At 37.2% G+C, this 22,330-nt stretch overlaps 1 protein-coding gene and 1 pseudogene across 4 annotated transcripts in view; one reads left to right on the forward strand and one right to left on the reverse strand.

Moving 5' to 3' along the window:
* Nucleotides 1-21,567, forward strand: part of PPM1B (protein phosphatase, Mg2+/Mn2+ dependent 1B) — an 87,385-nt gene extending 65,818 nt beyond the window's left edge. Inside the window, exons 5-6 of one of the 4 annotated variants that reach the window (XM_017947477.2) lie at nt 2,170-2,259; nt 7,325-7,433. In XM_017947477.2, coding sequence (XP_017802966.1) covers nt 2,170-2,232 — 63 coding nt within the window. In that variant the 3' untranslated portion in view covers nt 2,233-2,259; nt 7,325-7,433. Of the gene's footprint in view, nt 1-2,169; nt 2,260-7,324; nt 8,369-9,209; nt 10,967-21,369 lie in introns of those variants that run through there. The other 3 variants (XM_003908576.4, XM_003908574.4, XM_017947475.2) reach the window with 3 other exon arrangements.
* On the reverse strand, nt 16,740-16,832 carry LOC116270449 (annotated as a pseudogene).
* Nucleotides 21,568-22,330: the final 763 nt, after the last annotated feature.

Consider the following 22,330-nt stretch of genomic DNA (forward strand, 5'->3'; position numbering starts at 1 on the left):
CAGAATTTGAATTAGGCTGACTCCAAAACCTGTTCTCTTTACATTATTCCATGTGGCCTTTTTAAGGTAGTTAGAGATTATGTATGTCTGTACCCCACCTTTGTCTACCATCCAGGAAAAATCATTTCCCATTCTTTCGTAAATATGTTTAATAGTCTTAAGATACTCCGTTTTATTGATTGAGACAGGGTCTCGTTCTTTGTCCCAAGCTGGAGTGCTATGGCACCATCATGGCTCACTGCAGCCTCAACCTCCCAGGCTCAAGCGATCCTCCCAGCTCAGCCTCCAGAGTAGCTGGGATTACAGGCACACAGCACCACACTCGGCTAATTTTTTGTATTTTTTGTAGGGACAGGGTCTCGCTTCATTGCCAGGGCTAGTCTTGAACTCCTGAGCTCAAGTTACCTTCCTACCTCAGCCTCCCAAAGTTCTGGGATTACAGACATGAGCCACTGCACCCAACCACAAGATAATCTGTTTTTAATGGTAAATATTTTATAAAGTTGTTGAAGCAGTCAAGCCCAATTCCTTGTCAGTTATTTTTCATTTAAATACACATATTTATCTTAATCCAAAAATGGTTTAAGGCATTTTGATCTTAGAGAAGGGAAGAAAAAAATAGGACAGATTAGTCTCTTTTTGAGCCCAAAAGAATCTCTGTATTGTTTTTACATTATTAAATTTTGCATGCATTTTTCTGTTTTACTTCAAACAGATAAATGCAATACCCATAACTGCTTTTACATTTTTATATCACAGTTTTTAGAACTAGGTGAATATTAGTTTTTTCATGTTTACTTTTTATTCACTTGTCAAAGCATTGCCATAGAGAAGACCTATACTGTTTGAAAATGCACTAACATTAGTCACTATGTTTTTAGGGTATGATTGATATAACACTTAGCTGTGTGGTCTTGACCGACACTGTCTAAAATTATTCATTAAATTTGACATGATTCTTCAAGTAACATCTAATTTATTAGAATCTTCATTCGTTATCAATTGTATCACATTTTGTCATATTCGAGAATTTTTAGTTTTAAAATTTTTTTGTCTGACAAGCAGCGCATAGGACTCCACAAGAAATATTTTTACTAGTGTTTACTTTTTCTCTACTGTTATAAGTAGTCATTTTAAGAATTTTGGTTATGGGCTGGGTGCAGTGGCTCACGCCTATAATCCCAACACTTCGGGAGGCCGAGGCAGGCAGATCACGAGGTCAGGAGATCGAGACCATCCTGGCTAACACGGTGAAACCCTGCCTCTACTAAAAATACAAAAAATTAGCCAGGTGTGGTGGCGGGCACCTGTAGTCCCAGCTACTCGGGAGGCTGAGGCAGGAGAATGACGTGAACCCAGGAGGCGGAGCTTGTAGTGAGCCAAAATCGCGCCACTGCACTCCAGGCTGGGCGACAGGGCAAGACTCTGTATCAAAAAAAAGAATTTTAGTTATGAGAGCTGTGTTTCAAGAGATAAATAATTGCTGCAAATAACTATTAGCTGGTTAAACTTTATTTTTTTAAATGTGCTTAGATTACCTTCCTTCCCCCTCTTATTACTACACTCTGCTTGATTTATCTAATTTCTATGTCTTATTTGGTGTGAGTTAGTATTTTCATTATGAGAGATTTGATTTTTAAGCTGTGTTAGTCTAGCTGATAGTAAAACCTTAAAACCTAGGGTGGATGGGAGATGTCCTAAATTCTCATTTCAGTAATTGCCTTCAATTTACTTTACAGAATTGTAAACATCCCATCTGATATGATAGTTTAATCAATATAACTAGAGTTCTATGGTATTATTAGTTTTACTATATTAAGGAAATATAAACTTCAATATGAAATAACCTGTGGTGTTCTATAATTCACCAATATTTCTTTAGTAAGAGTCTTACCTATATGAGGTACTTCATATGCAAAAAATGTTACTCGCCATAGTGTATTCAACAGAGCATAAAGATAGACATTGATCTTAATTATACCTGTGCACAAATCAGAGCTCTGCCACTTACTAAGATTGTCACTCTGACAAATAACTTAAATCTCTCTGAGCCTTAGTTTCCTCACTTATAAAAATAACTGGAGTTCTTACTTTGTAGGGTACCTGTGAGGATTCAGTAAGATTATGTATGTAAAGTTCTTAGCACAAATATTATTTTTCCTTCCCTAGATGATAGGAGGACATAGAATGGAATATGAAATTGTCTTTACTCTCAAAGAGTTTGCAGTCTAAGTGGAGAGTCTTGTGAACCGTTGCAAGGTAGAGTTAATAGCTATAATAGATGTGTAAAAATAGGTGTGCTATATCAATTGTATGAGTTCAGATAGAGAAAGTGCAGGAACCTAGATAATAGGTTTCTCTTCTAATATTAATGAAAGCCCATGAGAGAGTTATGTAACAGTGTTTGGAAAAATCAAATGTAATGGCTGGGGAAGAGATTTCAGTCCTCTATTGTCTATCCAGAGTGATGAGAAAGTGCAATTTGCCATAAGATAAAATGACTTTTAAGTGTGGTCATTAGCTAAAGTTCTTCTCAATTTAGTGATTCTGTAATGTCAGCCATTGCAAATCCATCTCTACTTGATTTATTGATTTGGTTTTCTTTTGCTTTTAATTTTTTTATTTTTCATTTTTAGAGACCAAGTCTCACCCTGTCACCTAGGCTGAAGTACAGTGGTGCAATCTCGGCTCACTGCAACCTCTGCCTTCTAGGTTCAAGCAATTCTCCTGCCTCACCCTCCCAAGTAGCTGGGACTGCAGGCATGCACCACCATGCATAGCTAATTTTTGTATTTTTAGTTGAGACGGGTTTCACCATGTTGATCAGGCTAGTCTCGAACTCCTGAACTAAAGTGATCCACCTGCCTCGGCCTCCAAAAGTACTGGGATTACAGGTATGAGGCACCATGCCTGGCCATGGTTTAGTTTTAGTATGCCTTTTTTTTTTGAGTTGGAGTCTCACTCTGTCACCCAGGCTGGAGTGCAGTGGCACGATCTCAGCTCACTGCAAGCTACGCACCTCCTGGGTTCACGCCGTTCTCCTGCCTCAGCCTCCCAAGTAGCTGGGACGACAGGTGCCTGCCACCACGTCCGGCTAATTTTTTGATTTTTAGTAGAGACAGGGTTTCACCGTGTTTAACAAGGATGGTCTCGATCTCCTGACCTCGTGGTCTGCCCGCCTCGGCCTCCCAAAGTGCTGGGATTACAGACCTCAGGTCAGCCACCGTGCCCGACCTAGTATGTCTTTTAAAAAGCAACTTCCCTTCCCAAACTATCACTGCTATGGCAATTCACAGAAATACAGGTGATTAATAATGAAAGTGTCAGTTGGAAAGTGAGAGGTACTTTATGTGTTGAACTTGCCAAAACTGACCCAAATACGACAAATAGAACAACCTTTCATCCAACCTTATTAATAAGTCCACCTCCAAATAGAGTTATGCCATTTAGTCTATATCAGTGATTTTCAACCCTGGCTGTATATCCGAATTGCCTGTCAGGCTTTAAAAGAACAACCCAAATCCACTGAATCTGTGTATTTTGAAATAGAACTCTGACGTGTATGCAATTTTAAAAGCTCCACAAGTAATTCCAATGTGGAACAAGGGTTGATAATCACTTCTATGTGTAAGTCTTTGAAGCAGATTTTGTTTTAATGTCCTATAATTTTTTAAAAATAAAATGGTAGGTTTTTATCCTTTGTTTTTTTCTTTTTTTTTTTTTTGGTTTGGGGGTTTTCTGGGGGAGAGGGTTGTAGGCCCTGCATTAAAAAGTCTTTGTGATATACCATAAAGTAGAACATTTCCTCTTAAAGACTGACAGGTTTATCATTATACTTATCACATTGTTCCATCTCAACGCTTCCTGAATAGATTGAAATGGGAAACTTTGTATTTATTTATTTATTTATTAATGAATGAATGAATGAATGACAGAGTCTTCCTCCATTGCCCAGGCTGGAGTGTAGAGGCATGAACATGGCTCACTGTAATCTCAACCTCCTGGGCTCAAGTGATCCTCCCACCTTAGCTTCCCAAGTAGCTGGGACCAGAGGTGTGTGTTGCCACACCTAATTTTTAAAATTTTTGTTTTGTAGAGACGGGGTCTGCGTATGTTGCCCAGGCTAATCTCAAACTCCTGGGCTCAAGTGATCCTTTCACCTTGGCCTCCCAAAGTCCTGGGATTACAGGCATGAGCCACCAGCCCTGGCTGAGAAACTTTATTTAGGGAAACATGTTTTAAGTCCACATAATAAATTTTGCAAATTAAAAGACAGCTAATATGCTTGTTGTGCAAAATTGGAAAATTCAAAGAAAATAAAGTGTCTGAACTCCCTGCCCATTATCATTGTATTGCTGTATTTCCTTTCTTTTCAGGTATTTTTACATATGCTAACATGAACAGATACACAGACGTATATGTACCCAAAAAACATGGGCGATACACAGTATCATCTCTTTTTTTTTTGGGAGATGCCTAGACTGGAGTGCAGTGGGTGTGATCTTGGCTCACCGCAACCTCCTCCACCTCCCGAGTTCAAGTGATTCTCCTGCCTCACCCTCCCGAGTGGCTGAGATTATGGGTGCACATACCATGCCTAGCTAATTTTTGTATTTTTAGTAGAGATGGGGTTTCACCATGTTAGCGAGGCTGGTCTCAAACTCCTGACCTCAGGTGATCCACCCACCTCAGCCTCCCAAAGTGCTGTGATTACAGGCATGAGCTACCGTGCCCGGCCCAGTATCATCTCATTTTTTGCCATGAGGACACTTCCCCGCCCCGTTCCCCCCTCCCCACCCCGCCACATGTCTGAGGCAAGAAAACAAGCACTTTGTTGTTGTTGTTGTTGTTGTTGTTGTTGAGATAGTCTCATTCTGTCGCCCAGGCTGGAGTGCAGTGGTGTGATCTTGGCTCACTGCAACCTCCACCCTCCGAATTCAAGCGATTCTCCTACCTCAGCCTCCCGAGTAGCTGGTATTACAGGAACCTGCCACCGCATGCTGCTAATTTTTTGTATTTTTAGTAGAGGCAGGGTTTCACCATCTTGGCCAGGCTGGTCTTGAACTCCTGACGTCATGATCCACCCACCTCAGCCTAACAAGCACTCATTTGTTTTTTTGTTCTTTTTTAAGAGGGTCTCACTCTGTCATCCAGACTGGAGTTCAGTGGCATGATCATGGGTCACTGAAGCTTCAACCTCCTCGACTTAGCTCAACCTCTCACCTCAGTTCCCAGAGTAGCTGGGACTATGGGCGTGCTCCTTTTAAACATTTTTTGTAGAGATAGGGTCTCACTGTGTTGCCCAGGCTGGCCTAGAACTCCTGACCTCAAGCAATCCTCCTACCCCTGTCTCCCAAAGTGGTGAAATTGCGGACATGAGTCACTGCTCCTGGCCAATGGGGACAATTTTTTAAAAAATAACATTCATTTGCTCTCATTTTTCTAATAAAACATTGCCATTTATTATATGGCTTTATTAGTGTTATCTTTGTTCCAAAAGTGTAGTATAGTGTCTCTAAAGAAGGTTAAGAGTTTGTGTCAGATCAACTGCATCAATAACCTATTTTGTATTTTATTTTAAGATGAAAACTTCCAAATGTATTCAAAAAGGGGATATGATATGTTGGAACAGCTATACATTGTCTATCTAGATTCAACAACTTAACATTTTGCCATAGTTGCTTTGTTTTTCTTTCTGTATCTACTGTTTTTTTTCTTTTTTTGACTGAACGCTTTGAGAGCAAATTGCAGACATCATATTTTACCTGTAAACATTTAAGCATGCAGCTCTTAAGAATGAAGACATGTTTCAACCAGGCGCAGTAGCTCACACCTGTAATCCCACCACTTTGGGAGGCCAAGGCAGGCGGATCACCTGAGGTCAGGAGTTCAAGACCAGCCTGACCAATATGGAGAAACCCCATCTCTACTAAAAATACAAAATTAGCTGGGCGTGGTGGCACATGCCTGTAATCCCAGCTACTCGGGAGGCTGAGGCAGGAGAATCACTTAAATCTGCAAGGTGGAGGTTGCGGTGAGCCAAGATCACGCCATTGCCCTCCAGCCTGGGCAACAAGAGTGAAACTCCATCTCACAAAAAAAGAATGAAGACGTTTTTCTATATAACCATAATACCATTATTATACCTAAGAAAATTAATTTTTTTAAATTTATTTGTAATTTTTGTGGGTACATTGTAGGTGTATAAAATAATAAATTTTATAATATCGAATATCAAGTTTAAATTTCCCTAGTTGTCCCCAGAATGACTATTGTAATTGTTATTTTGAATCCCAGTCTAATCAAGTTTATCAGTCAAGCACATTAAACAAGTCTTTAATCATCAAGCCCCTCAGCTGTTTTTTTCCCCTTGACACTGACTTTGAAGAGCCTGAGCCAGTTTTTCATAGTACGTTCTGCATTCTGAATTCATATGATTGTTTTCTCATGTTGTGCTATAACTTGATCCTCTATTCACTTTTTCCCTGTAAACTGGGAATTAGCATTATTAGATACATTCTAAACATTTTTTGGCACGAATACAGGACATGACTGTATAATGCATCATATCAAGAGGCACATAATGTAAGGGTATCTTGATTTTAGTCTGTCAGCTTAACTGTGATCAGCTTGGATAATTAGAGCTTGTTCTGTACAGTATTAAAGTAATTACTATTGTAGAAACCTGTAGATTTTCCAACATTTACTAAAATATGAAAGGATTGAGTAGTTTATTATTCATACTTAAAATACTTAATTTATTTTTATCTAGAGATGTTTTTATCAAAATAAGGGCAAAAAGTAAATACAATTTTTATCCGTGAAAACTCTAAAGTTTTTCAAAGATCTGTTTAAATCTATATAGTTTTATGTTTTGTATTTCCTACTTATCATTTAGCAGAAATGATGAAGAAATTGTTCTGATGGCTTGCTTTTCTGTCCTTTTCCTACTGCTTTAAACATTAATTTTCTTTTGTACTAAATCGTATAGCCAATTATTGTTTTTTTTTTTAAGTAAGTCAGTTTTAGGAAATGCTTGTGTTGCTGTTGAATTATGAAAGCTGAGTAAATTTCAGATTAAATTTTAAATGACTGTGAAATAAGACATAAACTAGTTAATGGTAATTTGCTTAAAATGACTTGAGATATTGTAATTGGAAGTTTTTATTGATACAGGTAAGAATCTATATTTAATAAAATGTTCTCATGCTTAGACTATATTACTTTTCAGTAGAGAAATTAGTATTTTGCTGTAATGTGTTATGAAATACATGTGATATCCTAGTTTGTCTACTGACACTGGGGTCTTGAATCTTAAAAAAAGGCCTCCGAGGAAGCAGAGGAAAGTGGATCACAGGGAAAATTGGTGGAAGCTCTCAGGCAAATGAGAATTAATCATAGGGGAAACTACCGACAACTTCTGGAGGAGATGCTGACTAGTTACAGGCTAGCTAAAGTAGAGGGAGAAGAAAGCCCTGCTGAACCAGCTGCCACAGCTACTTCTTCGAACAGTGATGCTGGAAACCCAGTGACAATGCAGGAAAGCCATACTGAATCAGAAAGTGGTCTTGCTGAATTAGACAGCTCTAATGAAGATGCAGGGACAAAGATGAGTGGTGAAAAAATATGACTTTTCTTTTTGGTAATATTTTTGTGATCTTTGATGGTTTTTAACTTAGGAAGTGTAATGTATGCATTTATATAACCGTTTTGTTATTTGAATCTTGGAAAACTAGTTTTATTATATTCAGATAGCCTTGTTTTTTAAAAAGGCCTTTGCATACACCTTTATGAGATAGTGTAAAATTGACTATTTATATTAATGAAATTATATGTTATTTCACATTGTATGCCAGAAATTAGGATACCAATTATGAATTACAGTCAGTAGTTAATACTAGATAGGATTAGAAATTTTGATTAGAGAGATTACACTATATTATGGAAAAACTTGTTAATGTAGAATTATACTGCTTCATATTATTTTACCTATTAGTACACTCATAGTTAGCTTTGTAATAAATTTATGTTTTCTTTAATAATTTTAGTTCTTCAAAGAATGGCTGATGCTGGCCTGTAATTTTTCTTTCAAGGATAATAATTTGTGTGTTGTTTGATTTGTTTATATTTTACATCTCTGTAGTTTTATTTTTAGAAGTTGTGAGATACTGGATGTGTGGCTATTTTTCCTTTCTCTGTATTCTTTATGAAACATAACTTTTGAAAAACCTATGTATTATTCATACAGCTTTGGTTTGTATATTCTGTATAGCCTAACTACACACATCAAAATGTATGTCAACCAAGTGTTTAGAATGAAATTATAAGTGTTTAAGTCCAAATAAAGCATGTGATGTGGAATAATCTATGCATGTTGTACTTATTTTTGAATTAATTTTTTAAAAACAACCAAGTTTGGTATATTGGAAGAATACCCATTAGAAATTCATTTGTATTTATATAACATTTAGAACACTTTTGGCTTACCTTTTTTCATTAATTAAAAGGAAAGAAGTTTAATGTTAAAATATATGTGTTACATACTTAAATCTATTCTTTTTCTTATCCGTCTTTTGTGGTACAAAATATTAATCTTTGGAGATTATGGGCACACATAGACATGTGAGAAAATTGCCACAGTGAGCATTTTAAAGATTGCAGAATTGTCCATTTTGTTACAAATTTTTATTAGTTCTTAATAAATGGAATAATTATGGGCTGTTTTTAAAATAGTGGCAGGTGAGAGTTTTTGTTTAAAGGGATTTTTAAATTATAGATTAGTCACATGGGGGAAATATTTTAAAAAATTTTTTATGACTGTAGAACATTAACTTTTCTTCTTTACGTTTATATTTATATCATGTGTCTGAAGTTGCTTTAAGTTACCATAAATTGAAACTTTGGAATCTTTGGATGTTATAGCTGATGTTTTGATGTATTTTTCCAATGCCAGAATATTCTTAAGTGCTTTGAGAAAGGAAGGCATTTGATGGAGAGGGGAGGAAAATAACCCAACCCAGTTATCTATCTATATTAGATACACGTGTACACACACAATATACAATACACAACATCTCTCTGTAAAAGTACCCTTTTCAGACAAAGAAAGGAAGGTAACTTGTTCATCAATTTTGTTTTCTTTTGAAATTCAATCCAGTCTGGAAGTGGTATAGGTAAATAATAATATTCTTCCTTTTCTCTTCCTGTAGGGTGCTGGAGATCTAGAAGACCCATGGTAGCCTTAAAAACCTTCTAAAATGCTTTTGATTCTGAAAATTGGGGGAAAAAACTTTTAATCACAATTTTCTTCAATACAAGGGGAAAATATTCTTGCGGATTCCCAACGTTTTGTGATATGAGCAGAAAATCATTAGCATTTCCCATCATTTGTTCATATTTGTGTTTTCTGACAGTTGCCACTTGTAGCATTGCCTGTACTACAGTATTTTTTGCCAACCTCAGGCATACTCATTACATCTGTATTGAACTTTTGGCCCTAGAAACCAGTGGAGTTATTTCACCACAAATCAACAATGTGCCTGAGGTGCATGGGAAATATAGTTAGCTATACTCTGAAAATACATTATGTTTTTTTCTTTAAACAAAACACACAACATGTAAGCATGTAAGAGTAAAGAATTGTATGATATGTTCCTTTTTTCAGTTCACCAAGTTGGAAGCCTTTTGCAGCTCTGTGGCTTGGAATTTCATTTGAGCAATTTCTATAGGATATGTATTTATTATTGATTGTTATTTAATTTTTTTCCAATTTTACCTGTATTACCAAACTGGGTTCTCCAATAATGTCCAAATTGTAATGTTGCCTTGCTTCAAGATAAAGTGTATTTGGGAATAATATTATAAACCCTTACAAATTTTATGCATGTATCTACTGCATCCTTCACCTCTCCCTAGAAAATCTTTTGAAACCAAATGGATTAATTTATGGCTATTTATAATTTGCTTTGACATTTCACTGTTGGAAATTTTTTAAAGATGAGATTTGTCTTTATAATGTAAATTGTGATTTTTGTTTTACATGTGGGTTTCTATAGTTTTAATTTTTTCAGCTTTTAAGATACGAGTTTTGTGTAATTTGGTATTTTTAATCATTTATGTTATTTTAAAAGCTCAGAATATCACATTGAAATTACTATAAATACATTTAAAATTATCTATTTTAGATCTAAGGAAATATTACAGAGATATTTTCATGGGTTCAGTAACCTTTCATTTTATAACATTGGGCACGGTACAGAGTGGCTGTCACATAAGGTACTTGAAGATTTATTAGTTTAATTCTATTTTTACAGTAACCTTGAATTCTTCTGAGTTTTGCATGTATTAAATTCAATTAATGCTGAATATGAAGAGTAAAGTATTTATCTGAAAGAAGTTACTGGGTTAGGAGAAGTAATGAATGTATCCATTTGTAGATGGTTTACATGTTGTGGATGCTTTGTAAACATTTTCCTATATGTTTAAATTGTGTTTCAGCAGAATGTAATTGCCCTTGTGTATAGTTAAAATGAGTCATCATCTGGTCCTGTGTGAAATGGAATTCATGGTATTTTCTGTAACATTTTCCTGAAGCTGTTTCTGGAGAGCCACACGTTTAAATACAGACAGCTTTCCTGATCATTTGATTTATTGTGCACCTGATTTTTGGTTTAAAAGGAATTATTGCCACAATATATTTTATTTATTCTTTAGATTTTAGCCTTGTAAGTTAAAGTGCTTTACATGATGATGTGAAAAGCTGTTTGTCCCTTTACTGGGTTTGGGGGGTTGTTAAAAGATAGGGAATGAAGAATGCAAAATGGTTTATTGTTCAAACTGTCCACTCTGATCCAACCCTGTACTGATAGTACTTTCCAGTATGATATTGTGATGTTTCATACAATGCAGTGAACATAACCAACTTGTTACCTAAATAAAGAATTGATAAAAACAGTGTGACATGTTACTATTTGGTATGATTCAGTTTTTAATGTTATTTTAAACTTCTTATGTGGTTGGCATACTTGTGAAAATTTAATTCCAAATAGGAATTATCCAAACTGTACAGGACAATATTAACCCCTTCTCTACTCCAGAAATATTTATACTCCTTTTTGAAAAACTTGCCTTTGGCCAGGTGCGTTGACTCTCGCCTGTAATCGTAGCACTTTGGGAGGCCAAGGCGGGTGGATCACAAGGTCAAGAGATCGAGACCGTCCTGGCCAACATGGTGAAACCCCGTGTCCACTAAAAATAGAAAAATTAGCTGGGCGTGATGGTGCGTGCCTGTAATCCCAGCTACTCGGGAGGCTGAGGCAGGAGAATTGCTTGAACCCAGGAGGCAGAGGTTGCAGTGAGCCACGATCGCGCCACTGCACTCCAGCCTGGGGACAGGGCGAGACTCCGTCTCAAAAACAATAAAAAATAAAAAAATAAAATCTTTTTCATTGGGGGTTACTGGTGCTTGAAATAGAAATAATGTATGAGTTAGTAAAAGAAAAACCGATGTTCAGTGTTTACTCATCTGAATTTCCTAGCCTGGGTATTCTCAAGTATTTTGGTCTCAGGACCCATTTATACTCTTACAAATTGTATATTCCAATGAACTTTTGCTTTTGTGGGTACTATTGATATTTACTATATTAGAAATTAAAACTGAGAAATTATACATACTGTTTTAATTTGTTAAATAAAATGATTACATGTTAACATAAACTATTTTATGAAAAATAATTGTCTTATAAGTTAAGATACAAAAATGCAGTGTAAAAAGAAGGACCAGTTTTCATTTTTGTGAGCCTTTAATATTGGGCTGAATTCTTGTTTGTGCTTCTGCATTCAGTCTGCTACAGTGTGGTGCGGCCCTATGGTTGAAGTATATGAAGAAACCTGGCCTCACACAGATAGGTAGTTGGAAAACAGGAGTATTTTAGTAACTTCAGATAATTGTAGATATCAAAACTTGACAACCGATAGTTTCTTGAAGGTTGGTTGCAATGTGAAATCGGAAAGTTTATTAGAGGACTTTTCTTAGTTTGTTATGTTAAAATCCACTGGGTCTGTCTTGCATTTTGAATGGACCTTCTGGCTATACATGATTTTGTCACATCATGAATTGGTCATTTGGAAAATACTGGTTCACTGAATTATGCAGTTCTTCTAAATACGAATCCATTATTCTGCAGTGATTAAAGTTTTTTGTTAAGGGTGGGCATGGTGGCTCATGTTTGTAATCCCAGCAGTTTGGGAGGCTGAGGCAGGCAGATACCTGAGCTCGGGAGTTTGAGACCAGCCTGACCAACATGGAGAAACCCTGTCTCTACTAAAAATACAAAATGAGCCAGGCGTGGTGGTGCATGCCTATAATCCCAGCTACTTGGGAGGCTGAGGCAGAAGAATTGCTTGAACCCAGGTGACGGAGGTTGCAGTGAGATGAGATCGTGCCATTGCACTCCAGCCTGGGCAACAAGAGCGAAACTCCGTCTCAGAAGAGAAAAGACCGCTTAGCTGAATGTTGTGGTAGCTTGTGCCTGTAATCCCAGAGGCTAAAGCAGGAGGAATGCTTGAGGCCAGGAGTTTGAGACCCACCTGGGCAATACAGCAAGACCTGGTTTCTACACACACACAGATTTTAAGTACTCAGCATGGTGTCACATGCCTATAGTCCCAGCTACTTGGGAAACTGAGGCAGGAGGATTGCTTGAATTCAGGAGTTCAAGGCTGCAGTGAGCTGTGATCCAGCCACTGCACAGCAGCCTGGGCAACAGCAAGACTCCATCTCGAATTTTAAATATATGTCCCTTTTATATTGAAAAAATTATCTTAAATTTTAAAATAACATTGTGAAGGAATAAACAATCTAAGCAACAAATGCTTCCAAGCTGCTTCACCGTTAGTTTATTAACCTGAATAGAATTTACCACCAAGAGTCATATTTCTTAATGCTAAAGTAGAAATCCATTGAGAGTTGCATTGTCACTGAAAAAAATTGTAATGAAGGCCGGGCGCAGTGGCTCACACCTGTAATCCCAGCACTTTGGCAGGCCAAGGCGGGCAGATCACTTGAGGTCAACAGTTCAAAATCAGCCTGGCTAAAATGGTGAAACCTGTCTCTACTTAAAAAAAAATAATAATAATACAAAAAGTAGCTTGGTGTGGTGCTGCGTGCCTGTAGTCCCAGCTAGTCGGGAGCTGGAGGCAGGAGAATCGCTTGAACCTGGGAAGTGGAGGTTGCAGTGAGCCAAGATCGCGCCACTGCACTCCAGCCTGGGCGACAGAGGGAGAACCCGTCTCAAAAAAAGTTATAATGAACTGGTCTCCCTATATGAAAATAATGGCACTGCCTTGCCAGTTGTCATTCTATCTAGGCTTTAAAATGGTTTTTAATAACAGGAGAAATAGTGTTAGTTGGGGAAAAAAATGTTCCTATAATCATATTAGCCTTACATTTGAGTCAGGAATTACAGCCTCATTAGTTTACTTGTCAAACTGCCTGATATATTTTCCGAAACCTTGGAAAATGCACAAACCAGAGCAATATATGGTGCCCGAGTCTTTATCCAACTTCAATACTTGAAATTAACCTGAACATGTCCATCAAATATCTTTTGCTGGCCAAATATTATTCTTCCTTGTCTTGAATTTAAGGTTATATTTTTTAAATGACATCTCACACTGACATTTCCTCTTCCAAATTGTCTTCATTTGTGTTTTGAAGTTCATCTGGTATAAGTATTAAGGGAAAACGTGATAAAATTTCTTGTGGAACACGTTTTGAGAAGCTAAACAGTATTTAGTGAAAAATAGCAAATTGTGATGTTTTTCACATATTAGAAAATTCCTAGTTGTGCAAAAAATCCATTGTATATGTAAAATAGTCAAATGCTGACATAATTGTTAAGATGAATTCAAGCGATGATTTAATTTCAAAGCAATTCTGAAGTTACTTTTTAAATTCTGTATTAGAAAATGCACTTAAATGAAGTTACTTGCTTTTAGTTCATAATGGGCATTATAACAGTTTGCACTCTTGTTTTTATGCTAAATTGCTTTTAAGTTTTTTTCTATTCAACTTTGGGAGTTATTTTGTGAACCCTAAAGAAAATGCTAAACAAGTGTTTGTGTTTGCCCATTGTTTTGATGATTTGTGTATGTTACATTATGGTCTAGAAGTAATAAGTGTAGCTACTAATAGAGAATACATTGCTTTTCAGGCAGCATCACCGCCATTTCTCACTTCCTGCTGGCTTTTCTGGCTGTGGTATTTTCTCCCCCTTATTTTCTGTTTCCGTTTTATTTTGCCTGCAAACACCTCTAACTAGCATACTGTTTTGTGCTCAGATATAACTGGTAGATATGCTCTTCTAATTCGGAGGTGAGGGGCACTTAGTGTTAGGAAGTTAGTATTTCTGTTATCTCATAAGTATCCACAACTCCAGTGGGACACAAAAGAGCCAGACCTTTTATGTAAGGGTAGAATGAAAGATTGGACTTTACTTCTTTTTCTTAATTAATAAGCCTAGTCTATAATATTGGCAACAGTGTGTTTTTAATGAATAAATCTGTACAACAAATGTATTCTTTCCATGTAACATTCACCTATCATGAAAATAGTTTTGCATTTGAGATGAAGAGGACCAGTACCACCCAAGAGTTATTCTAATAGTGGGTCTGATACCTTCTTTCCCTCTCCTGAGTCGTTTACACTTACTTTTTTGGGCAGTGATTATGAAGAGGTGGTTTTGCTTCATTCCCAAGTCTTGAAGTTATGAAATGCAATTTATTATTTATTATTTGAGATGGGGTTTCACGTTTGTTGCCCAGGCTGGAGTGCAATGGCACAATCTCGGCTCACTGCAACCTCCACCTCCTGGGTTCAAGCAATTCTTCTGCCTCAGCCTCATGAGTAGTTGGGATTACAGGTGTCTGCCACCATGCCCAGCTAATTTTTTTGTATTTTTAGTAGAGATGGGATTTCACCCTGTTGGCCAGCCTGGTCGAACTCCTGACCTCAGGTGATCTGCCCACCTTGGCCTCCCAAAGTGCTGGGATTACAGGCGTGAGCCACCGTGCCCAGCCCGAAATGCAATTTATCTTAACAAAATTCCACAGTAACATGATATAGAGCACCATGGGGTTTATTGTCATGAGATTTTGCCTATGAATAATCATAATAAATTGATACAGTATAAAGCTTATTTAAAATATTTAATATTTGCTATTAAAATTGTACTTAAGACTGCTTATAATTGATATGGCACTTTGGTTCTACTGAAGTATACTCTTTTTTTTTTTTTTTTTTTGAGACGGAGTCTGGCTCTGTCGCCCAGGCTGGAGTGCAGTGGCCGAATCTCAGCTCACTGCAAGCTCCACCTCCTGGGTTCACGCCATTCTCCTACCTCAGCCTCCCGAGTAGCTGGGGCTACAGGCGCCCGCCACCTCGCCCAGCTACTTTTTCTGTATTTTTTAGTAGAGACGGGGTTTCACCGTGTTAGCCAGGATGGTCTAGATCTCCTGACCTCGTGATCCGCCCGTCTTGGCCTCCCAAAGTGCTGGGATTACAGGCTTGAGCCACCGCGCCCGGCTGAAGTATACTCTTGAAAGTTACTGGGTTCTGCCGGGCGCAGTGCCTCACGCCTTTAATCCCAGCACTTTGGGAGGCCGAGGCGGGTGGATCACCTGAGGTCAGGAGTTAGAGACCGGCCTGGCCAACCTGGTGAAACTCCGTCTCTACTAAAATTAGAAAAATTAGCTGAGCGTGGTGGCGGGTGCCTGTAGGCCCAGCTACTCAGGAGGCTGAGACAGGAAAATCACTCCAGCCTGGCGACAGAGCGAGACTCCGTCTCAAAAAAACAAAAAAAACAAAAAACAAACAAACAAAAAAAAAATTTAGGGGGAGCTTGAACTATACATAAACATTCTTAAGAGTTCTAGTTTACTTCTGACTGTAAGTAATTTTAAAATGTGAAGTCTTCATGAAAGTTCTGTAGGCTCCTAAAGATCCTATACTCCAGGAGTTAATTAAATCCAATAACTTTAAAACATATTTTAAATGGTTGTAATAATATATTTTACATGTATGATCAGAAACCTTAATGTAAACTGAAATTATGTCACTAAAATTCCTAACTGAAAAAAGGAGGGGAGAGGAGGAAGAGGGAGAGGAGAGAGAAAGGAGGAAAACCAACAGAAAATTTGGGTGGCGTGCACCTGTAGTCCTAGCTATTTGGATGCTGAAGCAGGAGGATCCCTTAAGCCCAGGAGTTCAAGTCTGCAGTGAGCTACAAATGCGCCACTGCATGCCAGCTTGGGTAACAGAATGAGACCCTGTCTCTAATGCAAAAAAAAGAAAAAATTCCAATTGGATAAGTATGAAATATTATTATATAATTTGCATTTCTGATTACATGTGAGAAGAACATCTTTTCTATATATATTGGCCATTTGAGTTTCCTCTTTTCTGAATTGAATGTTCACACCTTTTGTCCATTTTTCCATTGGGCTTGTCTTTTTCTAATTTATTTGTCTGTTTCTATATAGTCTAGATACTAATCCTTTGTTATGTGAGCTGCAAAACCTCTCAGACTGTTTTGTTTGTTTTTCTTTGTTTATGTAGTCTTGCTATTTGTCTTTTTTTTTTTTTTTTTTTTTTTGCTGTGTGTTTTTCTTGTTTAGGAAATCATCCTCATCCCAAGTTCATATAGTCTCTAATTTTTTAAATTTATACATTTTCATTTTCATGTCACGTGGATAATGTAACAAGGCTGAGGGGAGGCACATCTCACACATAAGTGTGAAAACCCAATCATCATGCTTGTGAACTACAGAAGGATCTGTAATGTTACCTTCCAGCCATTTTAGAAGTCTTCTACCTCCCAAGCACATATGCTTGGTTAAGTTTTTAATCATTCTTGAATTTCTTGTTACATAGTGTATGAACTAAGGAATCTTTTTTTTCCCATCCAGCTAACTAATTGTGCCAACACCATGCCACCCCTGTCAAATTCCCATTCCCCAAATATGTGTGGTCCATTTGTAGTTTCTTCTGCTCTATTGTTTTTTTGTCTAACCCTGTGGAAATATCACATCATTTTGATTACTATAGCCTCATAAGTGCTAACATCTGGCAGGTATACATTGTCTTCACCATATTTAAATTTAGTTCCTTTTATTTTTTATTTTCAAGACAAGTTCTCTGTTGCCCAGGCTGGAGTGCAGTGGCATCATAGCACACTGCAGCATTGAACTCCTGTCCTCAAGCAATCCTCCTGCCTCGGCCTCCCAAAGTACTGGGGGCACAGACATGAGCCACCGCAGCTGGCCTAAATCTAGTTCCTTCTAATAAAATACAAATAATAATCCACATACTAATATTAAGAGCTTGCATCCATTTGGGGATGTAATATTGAAAATTGTTCACCCTACCTATAATCATTTTGTGTGTTTCTGTTGTACATTTACATTTTTAATTGTACTATGGGACCACGTTGCTCACTCATTTTAATCTATCACTCCCTTTCCTCCCCCTATAAAACAGGGTTAGTAACTACCATGCCAAGCCATGTGGGAGCCTAAGGCAAATGGAAAACTCTGTAGTGATTCTTTTTTTCAGAAGAGCGTAGATTGTCTTATTTAAAAATTTTATATTATGTTCATCATTTTGCATTAGTTTTGATTTTTTTAATGTTGCATTAAAATATCTAAAATTAAAAAAAGTAAAATATTTATCTCGATTACTTGCCATTCCTTAAATTTTGTCCCCAAAGCAAGTGCTTCACCCTAGTCCCAGATGATATGTGAATTCCCGGGCCTTTGAAAAGACCATTTTCCTGATTTAAGGCAGATGTTACCAAGAAGGAATAACTCCTTAGCCTACTAGTACCCTTTAGCATAAAACAGCATTTTCAGGGGTGGCTCAGTAAAATGGAGGGAGCGCTAAGATAAGAGAGTCCCAAGCTCCAGCAGCAGCCAGTTGCTGTTGGCTTCCTTAGGCAGTGAGCTGTCTTTTAATACTTTGAAAACATGACGCTGAGAGAAACAAAGCAAGTTATAAGGGGATGTCTTGTAAGTAAATTTGTCTCCAAAATTAATTCCAAAACACACTTCATATTTTAATGTCTTTGAAATTGGGAAGCATCTTTATTTTTTATTTTTCATTTATTTATTTATTTTGAGAGGGAGTTTCACTCTTGTCACCCAGGCTGCAGTGCAATGGCGCGATCTCGGCTCACTGCAACCTCTGCCTCCCAGGTTCAAGCGATTCTCCTGCCTCAGCCTCCCAAGTAGCTGGGATTACAGGAATGCGTCAGCACGCCCGGCTAATTTTGTATTTTCAGTAGAGACGGGTTTTCTCCATGTTGGCCAGGCTGGTCTCCAACTCCCGACCTCAGGTGATCTGCCCGCCTAGGCCTCCCAAAGTGCTGGGATTACAGGTGTGAGCCACCGTGCCCGGCCAGGAAGCGTCTTAAATCAATGGCATCTTAACAATTGTCATTGACTAAGGCAGCCATCATGACATAGTTGCACCAGCTTGGTCTATCTCAATTCACAATTGGGTTTTGTACTGTGTCGGGAATACATGTATTATATTTAAGTGCTGTTTAAAATGTCCTCAAGGTCAGGCGTGGTGGCTCACACTTGTAATCCCAGCACTATGGGAGGGTAATGTGGACAGATCACTTGAGGTCAAGAGTTCAAGACCAGCCTGGCCAGCATGGCGAAACCCCGTCTCTACTAAAAATACAAAAATTAGCCGGGCGTGGTGGTGTGCACCTGTAATCCCGGCTACCTGGGAGGCTGAGGCAGGAGAATCGCTTGAATCCAGGAGGCAGAGGTTTCAGTGAGCTGAGATCACGCCACTGCACTCCAGCTTGGGTGGGACAGAGCAAGACCCTGTCTCAAAATGTCTTCAAATGATTATATTATGATTTGGTATGTAACACAGAAATAACAGCATATGTGAGATTAAAAAAAGATCTATCCTAAAACCCTGTTATAAGTATGAGAAAATAATCTTAAATGTTAACCAAACATTATTTCATAGTTTAATTGGCAGCATTTTTTCTTAACATATAAAAGAATGGGGCCAGGCGCGGTGGCTCGCGCCTGTGGTCCCAGCACTTTGGGAGGCCGAGACGGGCGGATCACGAGGTCAAGAGATCGAGACCATCCTGGCTATCACAGGGAAACCCCGTCTCTACTAAAAATACAAAAAACTAGCCGGGTGAGGTGGCGGGCGCCTGTAGTCCTAGCTACTCGGGAGGCTGAGGCTGGAGAATGGCGTGAACCCGGGAGGCGGAGCTTGCAGTGAGCCGAGATCACGCCACTGCACTCCATCCTGGGTGACAGAGTGAGACTACGCCTCAAAAAAAAAAAAAAAAAAAGAATGGTACATAAAATAATGGAATCTTAGAGTTTATGAAATATGATAGATACAATTTATGGATATGTAATATGTACATATAAAAGACACATGAAAATAATACACATTAACTTTAGAACAGTGATTACTTTTTTAAAGGCATTGGGAAAAGCGAGGTTTTTATTTTCTCCTTAAAAAAGGTAAAGATGTCAAAATGTTAAATCTGGGCAATAGGTAAAATTGTATTATTTTCTCTAATTTTCTGTATGTTTGAATTTTTCATAAAATCTTGAGTTAAATAAAATACAAAAACAAAATTCAGTGTCCTAAATTGCCTTTCAAGAAGAGGGTACATACACATTTACAGTCTTAATAGTATACAAGAGTACCCATGTTTTTCACTTTCTCACCAATGTTGCACATTGCCAAGCTGCTGGGTAAAATATTATAACCTACATTTTCTTGATTTAATCCCCACTTACTTGATTACTAGTGAGTGAAAATGTTTTTCTCATATTTGGTTATTCTTTTATTATAAGCCTGTTCACACATGTTAATTGGCAGCATTTTTTCTTAACCTATGAAAGATACTCTGTTTACACATTTTTAATTTTTCTTGATTTGTGAGAGCTCTTTATATATGTAGGATTTTAACCATTATTCTGTTACATATGTCATGAATTATTTTCCCGAGTTCACCATTTGCCTTTCAATACTGTAATATTGTTTATGGTTTGTTGTTGTTGTTTTTAAAGAAAGATATTCACAGATTGGACTAAGACCAAAGGACATCTAGCCATACTGAAATGACCTAATTTTTGAAAAAGCCACAATCTCAACCTCATAGGGTTTCCCCCCTCAAAAAAATCACATCATGCAACTTCTGAGATTTTTCTTACACAATAACTTTTTGTTTTGATGCCAGCTTTTCCTACAAGCAGAATAAGGACTTTCTACTCTCTATGATTGATGCGGTACTAGAGAGGGTTAAGATGCTCAGAGCTGAAGAGTGTAAGAGAGCTCTTCTTGGTCAAAAATATTCCCTTTTACCCTTCATATACCTTTTTAAATCAAATAGGGTTTATTTTATTTTACATTAAAAGAATTGAAAATTTACGTACAGTAAACTACAAAGACCTTTTGTGTTAAATTTGATATGTTTCAAGAAGTGTCATACTTTTACATTCAGAATTTTCAGAATTTTATTTAACAGTTTCATCAACCTTCAGTTGCATACAAAGACAATTTTTTATATCCTAAGTAAATATTTACATATATTTTCTTTTAAGACATTGGCGTTTTGAATATTTGTACTTTAATACAACTGGAACTTATTTCTGAGGTAAAAATCTAATATAACATTTTCCTATAGATTTTTCCATTATCCCCTTATACCAGCTATTACATAAGCCAATCTTTTCTCATTATTTGAAGTTGTCCTTTATTATATATTCATGTATATGCTTGTATTTTTATAAGCATTCTATTTTATCGTTTTGTGTTGTGTGTCAGTACAATGTCATCTCAATTATCATAGTTTTATTATACATTTTTTATTATCTGATAGGGAAAATGCCCCTTATTATTCTACTTTTACAAAAATTGAATGTGTTTATTCTTCCAGATGATTTTTTCAATAATTTGGCCAAGATTTCCCTGCCAAATAAAAATCTCATTAATGTGTTGATTGAATTGTTATATGTGTAGATTAATGTAGGGGTCATTGGTATCTTTAGCCAAGGTGAGTTCCACCAGGAAGATGCTACATCTTTCTATTTATACAAGTGTTTTTAATGTCCCCAGTACAGTTTTGTAGTTTTCTCCGTATGGTCTACACCTTTCTTAAATTAATTCCTTGTTATTTTATATTTCTCATTGCTGTGATGAATGAACGCCCCTCCCCAGTATATTTTAAATGTATACCTTCTTAGACAACTAGTTTTATTTACTTACCACCCCCAATCATGCAAGAAAAAAAAAATTATTTCAATTTCTATCATTTCCACCAGATGGCAGTCTTGGGCACATCCATTTGTAAACCTGCTGAGAGCTCTGGTGACAAGAAAGGCAGTGGCTGGCAGACCTTCCAAGCACCCAGAAGCACATGGACAAAAAGGTTTCTTTGTAAACCCGAACGAAAAATAAACCCAGCATTATATAATTATAGTATTTGTACTGTTGTTAACCTTTAATCTTATAACCCATTAGTGGAGACAGAGAAGAACTGTCACTGTGCCCTTCAAAATCATATTTTTTCCTGTCCATGTGATAAACACCTGTGGCTTCTTGGCAGCACTTTTGGTTTGATTCCAGGGACTCTTATGGTTAAAGGCAGGCTTTAATCTGGCATTGTTTTCCTTCTCCTAAAAGCATCATTTAAATCAGAAGTTACTGGATTTCTAAATGGTTAAGACCATCTTCCGACTGGTTTTTACCATTCCCAGATCTCTTCCAAAAGGAGGTGGTGTGTATAGTTAATATGAAAGGAACTGGCTTGTTCTACGTGAATACAAATCTGAAGAGCTCTTCTATATTAGACCTTTTTTTTTGGCTTTAGTGACTTCTAATATCTATATTTAGAAATGTATAGCAAATTGAGATATATATGTGTGTGTGTGTGTGTAGCTATGTGTGTATATATATACATATACATACTATTTATTTTGGGGGCTTTTGGCTTTTTTAGGGTGGGACACATGAATCTGGCAGTTGAGACAGAATGTTTCCTATAGCGGTGTAATAGTGTACAATACTAAACTAATGAAATGTCTTTCACCATCAACAATTTACGTATCCATGCTGATTGTTTTAACACTAGAAAAAATATGCCAAAATAAACTACATTTTCTAATCTGCTTTCACACCAAAAAAACAACACACACACAGCTGCTTGCCCATTTGAGAACAGCCAATAAAGCAAACTCTTTGAATGATTTGTGGTTTTGTGTCCCCAAAAGTTTTAACATAGTA

Source organism: Papio anubis, chromosome 14, assembly GCF_008728515.1.
Source record: "Papio anubis isolate 15944 chromosome 14, Panubis1.0, whole genome shotgun sequence".
NCBI lineage: Eukaryota > Metazoa > Chordata > Mammalia > Primates > Cercopithecidae > Papio > Papio anubis.